The sequence below is a fragment of the Mya arenaria genome, chromosome 7 (genome assembly GCF_026914265.1).
Source record: "Mya arenaria isolate MELC-2E11 chromosome 7, ASM2691426v1".
Lineage (NCBI taxonomy): Eukaryota > Metazoa > Mollusca > Bivalvia > Myida > Myidae > Mya > Mya arenaria.
In genome coordinates, this window is record NC_069128.1 from 62,467,379 (window position 1) to 62,477,017 (window position 9,639).

At 35.5% G+C, this 9,639-nt stretch overlaps 1 protein-coding gene across 1 annotated transcript in view; it reads right to left on the bottom strand.

The window, feature by feature from the left end:
• Window positions 1-9,366, bottom strand: part of LOC128240734 (activin receptor type-1-like) — a 56,062-nt gene extending 46,696 nt beyond the window's left edge. Inside the window, exons 1-2 of the mRNA XM_052957535.1 lie at window positions 9,286-9,366; window positions 192-329 (exon numbers count right to left, since the gene is read on the bottom strand). Coding sequence (XP_052813495.1) covers window positions 192-329; window positions 9,286-9,349 — 202 coding nt within the window. The 5' untranslated portion in view covers window positions 9,350-9,366. The remainder of the gene's footprint in view (window positions 1-191; window positions 330-9,285) is intronic.
• Window positions 9,367-9,639: the final 273 nt, after the last annotated feature.

The following is a 9,639-nucleotide window of genomic DNA, read 5'->3' on the forward strand; positions in this document are numbered from 1 at the left end:
CAAAACAATGAATTTATCCTCTGTCCACAATTTAGACTGGTTGTATCATTGCAAAAAATTATTAAAAGGAATTAACCTACCACAGAGTAGTCTGGTTTGATCATGGCACGATATATTACAAAAGGGAGATAATCCACCAAAATTCAGACTGGTTGTATCATTGCAAAATAGTATTAAAAGACATAACCTACCACAGAGTAGACTGGTTTCATCCTCCGCATCTTGACAGTCTGGTACCCCGTTACATGTCTGCTCCAGAGACAAACACTGACTGGATACGGAGGTACCTTTTGGGCAAGAAAACCCTCCCTCACTGCACTCAGAGTTGTCTGAAATAGATCAATGAACAAGTAAGAATTCTGTGCTATACAAAAATAATTTCCATCGTCATTGGGTGATAAGATAGTTCTAAATCTGATATGAATAAATCATTTTTTAAGTCCATCTCCTGGGCAGAAACAACTTCTTATGTCCTTTTTCAGAGCTCAAAAGACTTTGCTGTGTCCCTTTTTTTGCTTTAAGAAAAATGAATTTTTGGCAGTTCCCAAACAGTTGAGATCTGTTCTATAGTATGTTATTTTATCTGGCTGAATTGAAGGCATTGATACCAAAACTAGCTGATTCTGAGACAATTTTTTTTGGTCAAAACTGCAATCTGTGAGAGTGCAGCCTTAACACTTACTTGCAGCCCTACAATATCAGGTAACACATTGCTTCAAAGTATGCTGTAGTTTCTTACTGATTTTCCTCTAATTGAGAATTTAAATGCATAAGGAAGCAAACAAATATGAAAAGTTATATTATTTGCACAAGAATTCATTCCTTACAAAAATACAGTTTCTCAGTGCCTTTGTTAAATTAAGACACACACTTGAGAACACGGAGAGAAAACAGGGGTGTTTCATCAAGTGTCGCAAACGAAGAAATGTTTTCAACCACAAAATGTTTGATCACACTCAGTGGAGAGCTCTTGGGCCCTCTGTTGAGAGGCTATCCCCGTACTAATGAACAAAACCTACTGTAGTAGCAAGAACGATCTTGAAAGAAAGTTTGTATAGTGCCAGTGCAGTCTGTATTGTTGTTTTTTCAGGCCGTGTGTGAAATGCACTTCATTGAATAGTGGACCATGTGTTTTTGAAGTAATATATCCGACATGTTGAACCAAGTTCTGCGAGATGGGTAGAAAAAACATGTATGCGCTCTAAGTTTTATGATCTTTACAACTCTTTTGCTCGCACAGTCCAAAAAAAAGTCATTAGAATTTTGGCATTAAAAGTGTTATTCATGGTTTTCTTAAAACAGTATTTTTGCCATAATTTTTTTTTTATTATTGCTATGTGTATATATATATATATATATACATCTTGTATATAAAAATATATGTATGTTTAGTGCTCAGGCATGCCCGTCATAGCAGGGGGTAGGGGGAGGGGGTGCTCTGCTGCCGATCTCTGGCAACCTTCTGCCTTTAACTTATAAGAATGCCCGCTGTGCCTAATGTTTGAAAGAGCTGCCTTTGATGTTTATGGACTATATTTCATATTTTATTGGACATAATATGTAAATATTTATACAGAGATAAACTTATTATTTTTGTAGGATATGTGTCACAACGTTTGATGTGGTGGAATGGGATATGGGAGGGTGCAGCACAATGTCCTTTTTGGAAGCACTCTTCTGCCCTCATTGAGACCAGCATGAGCACCCTTCTGTCTTCATAGAATTAATTGCTTAAGATAATCAAAACATTCTTGTTTAGATCAAAACATTATCTATTGATATCATAAATTCATACAAACTTAATTGACATATTTGGCAGTTAAAATCTATTATTACATCAATAAAGCACAATTCATACTTTTTTGTGAAAATTCTTCACTGCTAGACACAATGTGCTCTTTTCTCACTTAGCTACATGTCCTCTTTCAACAGCACCCTGTCATTTTAAAAACCTGGCTGAAACCCTAAAATCAGCAGACATTTTTTTTTAAAACTGCACTCTCACAGATTTACTGTTTTAACAACGTTTCTTTATTTAAGTTCAAAAGATGATGTTTAATGCATTTTTCTTAAACCGTTAGTAACGCTTTTAGCCATAAAACATTCATTTTTGAATTGAAATATGAAAATCTGCGATCAGATCTTTTGTCAACAGTTTTATATGGCTAGTTTACATGCATTTTTGCATAAATGGGCTCGTTCCAAAACATAAATAAAAAAAGTTGTCAAAACGTTCAATCTGTGAGAGTGCAGCTTTAAACTATCAATCTGTGATCACTTTGAGACAGTGCAGCTTTAATATCAGAATCTTAAAATTTGCTAATCATCTTCCAAAAAGATTCACCATCATTTCCGCAAGCAAAAAATCAGGTGCAAAACATCTTCGTCACTGTGATAATGTATTTTACAGTTTTAAGAACAATTTATTTAAAATAAAAAAATCCACGCATCTAATTGGCACAATGTGTTCAAGTGGACTTTGTTTATTCTCAGTGTCAATGTTTGAATTAGCTTTTACAAAATAAACACAGGATTAAAAGTGTCCATAGAACTTTCAAATTAAGTAATTGTATCACTCTTCGTTGTGGGTTACTTTCTTTAGCAAACACGGCTAAAAGACGTTTAATATAATGGTTAATTCAAGAATAACATTACCAAAGGCTTTAGTTGTTCACACATGTAGCTTATTGTGTCAAGGTTATAACTGGCACAAAGGTCAGAGAGCTTGCCAGTTCAGTCATGGTGGGGGGTGGGGGGGGGGGGGAATTTTGGCCCAATTGCCATTGCATCTTTACAGTATTCACTAATGTGAAATTAAAAAAATTATAAATATGATTGTTTTTTTAATAAGATTGATTAATCCCAGTGATTTTTTGGGGGAAATATATATACCGCATGTGCCTTGCGAATTGGGGGAAAAAGTCCATATTGGGAAAAATACAAAATCAGATCAAAATAGAAAATATAATGGCAAATTTACATGTTTTCACCTTCTTATGCATACATTATGCTGTGAAAGATTTACCAGGTAGTCTTGTTAAGATTTTGTTTATTTTTCTAGAAATTCATTGCTTTCTTATTCACTAACATAATCTGCATTTATCAAATTGGGAAAAAGTTAAAAATTTGGTGGAAAAATGGAAAAATTTTCACAAGGGGAAACAGCCTTTAGAAGCAGTAAATTGCACCAAAAAAAATCACTAGATCCCCAAACAGTTTTTGTATGGAGGATTAAAGAAACAAATTTTATCATATTCTTTGATCTTATCTGCGTCTTTCTTTTTTCATTCATGATTCCCAATTCTAGTCAAAATGACACATTTTTCCTAATCTGAATGGCCCAGCTCCATTCTAAAATCATTGTGAAAAAACAGTTTTAAGGGTTTGTTAGTTCAGATGGTAATTTTAGCACGTGGGCCGAAAATTAAAAAAAAGTTATATTAATGAACTTCACCCAACACTTTGACAAATACTGCCACAGGATGATTTACTGATAACATTTAGTGAATACAATTTATTTATTTAAATTATTATGCAGGAAATGTGAAGCTTTAACGTAACTCCATTAATATGGTTATAAGATTTAAAAATAAGCCCATCTCATTTTAATTAATTCCCGAAATAAAATTTGAAGTCCATTTCCTTTTCAAATTTTTGATCCTCAAAATGTTTCACCCTTTGGTAAGACATGACCAGAACAATGGCTAAAAACACTTCACGCAAATTTTCACAGCCACCCGCCAAATTTTATTGAATTCTGAAGCACTTTTGCCTAAGCCTTAACTACCTTGGTGTTAAAATCGAAAAGCGAGTGGCATTACAGGATTATATCAGTTTAATTTGGCACTAAGATGACATAATCATTTAGCCAGATGGTTAAGTGGCCAGCAGTGTTATAATGGACAAGATGAATCAGAGGGTTTTATCTTATAATAAGGTTACACACTACTGATTGATTTCTCTCTACATTTTAATGCAAACAGGCAACACTTTAGATTGGAAAAAATGCCATTTCTAACGTTTTACATATAAGACAGCCATACATTTTCTTAAAATTCAGTTCAAAGTCAATTGATATAAACAATAATAAAGGTATGTCGTGTTTCCCCTAATGAAATCACCCACTTTGAAGTTAGGCACTGTTAATTTTCAAGGAATCCATCTTTCATCAGCCCGATTGAAAGCAAAGTTTTAGTCCAGCAGAAAATATTCAATCTCTGAGATATTCATGACCTATTCTCTGATTTTAAGTTTTCCATACACAATGATGTCAAAAACGTATATTTCTTTATGATGACCCGTACCAAATCATTTTAATTCCAGAAACTTAAGACAAAATATGATACAAAGTCAATTTGGGGATGAATCTGGCTGAGCAATAATCAATATAAGGTCATGATCACCCTACGACAGTTATTATTGGACATACTTTTGTCAAAGAGTTTCCACATGAAACCAGTCCGGTATCCTAAAATTCCACCTCTTTGCACACTGCTCGCCACTTGGCGACCACACAAGCACACAGCAGTAAGGAGGCGACGCGGCGACCCTTTTACTTTTACATGTATAGTTGCGAGGGCCAGCCCGGCCAGTTTCGAGGCCGGGACCCAAGGATGGAGCTATGGATGCGGCTCGCCGAGACCTTTCCAACGGTACCCGGGTTTAGCAGATCGCACTGCGGGTTGGTGAATGATGCGAGATGGAATTTTAGGATACCAGACTGGTTTCATATGGAAACTCTTTGACAAAAGTAGTCCAATACTGTCATAGGGTGACCATGACCTTATATTGATTATTGCTCAGCCGTATCAATTCCCAATTTGACTTTGTATCATATTTTGTCTTAATCTTCTGGAATTATTTCGATTTGGTATGGGACATCATAAAGTAATATATATCTGTTTTTGACATCATTGTGTATGGAGTGTCCAAGTTATTAAATTTATTTCATTTATTTTGGTTCAAGGGAGCTATGGGCACATCTACAAAAAACAACTCCTCTTAGTCTTAAAATTACACTGAATCCTGGACCATCCCATGAACCTTATGACATTGTACCCACATTAAAACTCAGGCCAATATTCATGAACAGATGTCTAAACCTATTTCCTTACAACCAGAAACCAAAACAGCTTTTTTTGCACATTAAATTTATAATGGATATTATTTGAATAGCTTGTAAAGAAGACAGCTTAATTTTTAATCCGCATTAAATGAGGCAAAAGAGATTATCACAGGTTTAAATACATGATTTTATGACTTGTTCATCTGAATTGGCACCTGATCAAACTAGTTAATCAGGGGAAATAACAACCACCAAGCCTTTTCACTAGTTAAATGTTATAAGCAGTTAATTCCCTTTAAAATGTTCCAACTTTCCTATCATATTTTGTTGTATTATTATATGTTGCAAATTTTATCAATACAAATCTAATATTAAATGCGAGGCAAAATTTGATTTCTTACTATCTTATTGATAGAGATGGGTGGAGCTTATTGAGCAAACCCATCTTAGTTGATTAGATTTTATATAACATGTAATGCACCAGTCATTTGTAACCACGGCTTCCCCAGGTCCAGCCAAGCCCGGGCAAAATCCCCGCCCTGCTGGGACGAACTTCTGGTAAAATCCCAGCCAAATGCCCCCGCACCCAAGGGACCCTAGGTAAGGCCCATTCCCCGCTATTTTTTGCGCCAAGACAAAACCACCACATTCACCCGGCACTGCAGGGCCACCTGGAAGGTAAAAACATGGCCCATTCACCCGGCTATGCCTGGTATACCCCCGGACCTGGGGGGACTGTGGTTACAATTGACTGGTGCATAACTGTACATTTGTAAGTGTAATACTAAATATAGGGCGGTTGCATTGGTTGAAAACTAAGTTGTAAAACTACAATTCTCAGGGTTCCCCCTGGGTTCTAAAAAGTTGTCGCCACTTTTTCGCGGGGGGTTAAGGGGGCCGCGATAGGCCCCCTTACGGGTCCAGGGCAGCGCCCTTGTGGGGGCCCTGAAGCTCATGGGGTTTAAGCATTTTAAGAGCCTTAAATTGCATTTAATTAGCACATTGTCGTGCAAATCATAACATTTTGTTGTACATGAAGCACAAGATATTAATAGCAAATTGTTATTCTGTTGACAAAATTCATTGTATATGGACTAGTATATAAATAAAAAAATATTGCAAAAAATGTGACATAAACATCAATATGTTGATTTCAGTCTAATGCCTGCATACAATAAAAGAATACATTTGTGAAATTATGAGATAAATTCAAAATAAATGGAAACTCAAAGAAATATACATTGTCAAACTAGGGCCATAACTTTCCTAATAGAAATTTGTCTACCTACTCTTTACTCCAGCCAACATATTAGAAGCCTTATCAAATGGGGTTTAATCCTATTTATTTGATTTCTGTTAATCTTTTTGACTCTTTTTGAACTCTTAGAATGCTGCATTTATAGCAATTACAAATTGCGACAAAACCGAAAGCAAGTCTATTTTTAGCGCGTAAACGTCATTACGAAATTTGCATATCACGTGACTTTCCGACAACATAAAATTCTATGATTTGCATATTTAAAACTAACACGACAACAAGGCTGTTGAGCTAAATATTAAAATTGTTTGCTAATAAGAGACAGTTAAAGGATGTCATTGTTTATCCGTGAAAGCAATAAAATTCTGCAATAATTAGCGAGGTGTTGACTGGGCCGTGACTGCTTGCCCTAATTATCGGATTAATTTTTGTTGTCGCACCAGCAGATGCGTTTGATTTATGACAGTAACAGAATCGATTATCATGCAGGCCGCATGGTCACCACTTACGTCATTTTAAGAAAATATTTTAGAAAAAAATCGTTGTCGCCATAAATTCGCCAAATTTGAAAAGTTGTCGCCACTTTTGCGATTTTGTCGCAAATGGCGACAATGGCGATCGCCAGCGGGAACCCTGAATTCTGGACAATTAAGCAGTGTACTTTATGCTTTTAAAAAGTAGAACAGGCAAAACTAAATGCCTGGGTCGCAGTGATTAATGACGATCTATAAAAATTCTAGTTGAGGACAAAACATCCTGAGCGAATCCAATGGGAAGCCCTTAAATATATGGCATACAGTACACTCAAAGAGTTAGACCCACTTTCCATTTCCCTCAGCAGATTTTCGCTCTCGCGACCAACACAATGAATTTATCGCCTGTCTGCGTTCCTCAGAGTTTGAATTTAAAGCCCTCCGATGGTGATCAGTCGACTGAAGAATTACAACTGCGGCGTTCCTCGGATGGGTTAACTCCCAAGAAAATCTGCGGACACTTGATAAGAATCTACGCTAAAGTTATTTTTTTTATTAAAAAATTCAACTAATTATGACTGCTACAGTAAATTGATTTTTTTTTCTCTGCCCGTTTTGAATGAAGTTAGCTTACCACAAGAATGAAGTCATACTTCACTGTTTGCACATGCATCTTATAAACGTGTTCTTGCCTATAACTGAATAAATTGATAAACACATTTCACCCAAAAAAGGCTAGGTTAAACTAATTACACATTTTCGGAAAATCAGGAGGTCAAAAACGCGTTCAAAGTTCAAAGCCCATGGTTGGAGGCCTTCTTGCCTCATTTTCTGTGGAAAATTCCCTAAAACGTCATAGCTATTTTTAAACACCAATGATAAATAGTACATTCTACATTGTATTGATCACACACGGTGATGTCAGAGGTCATGGTTCAAAATCGTGTAAAATGTCGACTGTTCTATGATGCAATACCATTAGTGGAAATACATCAATGATTCAATGTTTATTATTAACAAGTCACAACAATATTCAATTTGCGTTTATCGACACAAACACAAATTAAATGCTAGTAAGATTTTTTTACAAGGAGTTCCGCCGTGGGTCATAAAATCAGACAATTTCCAATGCTATTGTTCATATTAAACTCTGCGGTAAACCAGCCACTTTGAGGAACTCAGAGGGATTTTAGCTAGAACAGTTTTACCCTCACTAAAAATCTGCGGTCATCAGAGTATTCGAGAAAGTAGGTCTTAATCGTTGAGTGTACTGTACAGTATATGAGATTTTGATGGGCTGTCATTATTAGCTTTATAGTTAGACTTACTAAAATTACCCTAGGCTTAGGTCAAAATACAAAATATCCAAGCCAAAATATCACCACAAATATGGCATGTATGTCACAGCAAATCTCCAGCAATAATATGGGGTAAACCTAGGAGTAAAATATGCATCCATTGCACATATGCCGGGCTTCAACCAACAACTGCTGCAACACTGGCATGGCATCTTGCTCACTATTAACTATTTAGGTCTATTAAGACAGTCCTGCCTTTTGCTTCTGACACCAAAAGTGTAAAGTAAACCTATGAGGAAGAGTGCAAGGAGCAGGGTTTGAACCCAAGACTGCCAGAAACACTTGCATGTCACCATACTGACTGAGCTATCCATACTGATTCGTACACAGGCATCTGAATCGTTGTTTGTCATTAAAATATTGTTTAAAACCATTTTGGGTACAAACAATGAGATAAACAACACATCTGAAGATATTTAGTGTCTTTGATATACAAAAAAGAAACAAGGTATGTAACTCAAACTTACCCGGTTTCACGGTAGAGTCCAGTTTTATGTAAATTTCTCAACCAACATATAAACAATCCATTTTTAAATAAGTGACATGGAAAGAAGAGTCAATTACCTTTAAAATGGTGTGCGATATGTTGGTATAACTATATTGTCTTTAGACAAACAAGCATAATTCAATGTCAAATTCTCATGTTTTTCTTTAGTCGGAAAGAGTACAGCAAATTAAAATCTTCAATTTTCCCCGTGTAAATAGTACTAAACACAGACCTATTAAAGTTATTTTATACTTCAGTGTATCAACCCAAAATGGTGAAAATAATGTCATGTTTTTGTTTTGTTTCTATTCCAGACTCTTTGGAACCATTGTGACCTAAATTTAGCATAGGAATAAAATACACTCATAAAATGTTGGAAAAGTATTTAAGTAAGAAATTGTAATACAAAAAAGAATAATTTCATTCTTTCACAGCGACAGTTTATAAATAACTTTTAAAAGATTGTTTAAGTAGAGTACTGCCAGTAGATCACAATAAAGTTATAAGTTTGGTGCCGTGATGTCTAGGAAACTGAAACCTAATTTTCTCATCGACCCAGCAAAAACTGTAAAGATTTTTCTATATAAATGGAAAAGAAGAAAGTTTTTATTTATTTTCTATGATTCAAAACGTTAAAAACTTACCACCCTGCGCTAGAATCATTGAAAAATGAAACAATAACAACAAAATATGCTTTTTGTCAGCCATGACAGTTGATTTTTTCACTATCGAACTTAAATAACGTTTCCAGCTAAAATCTTAATAAGTCAAAACGGTATTGAGAAGATCGGCATTTAAATTATGAAAGCTTCAAGCCGACGTATAGCAGTGTACACAGCAGAGGCAACGCTCTTTATTTCAACATATTTATATATACGACGAAATCCATCCCAAAACACACTAAATTGCATCCCCCCTATGAACTGTTCTGTGTTGGCACGGTGCGGTCTTATATTCTAAAAAATGTCGGTGCGGTTCTCATACTGAACACCTAGCGT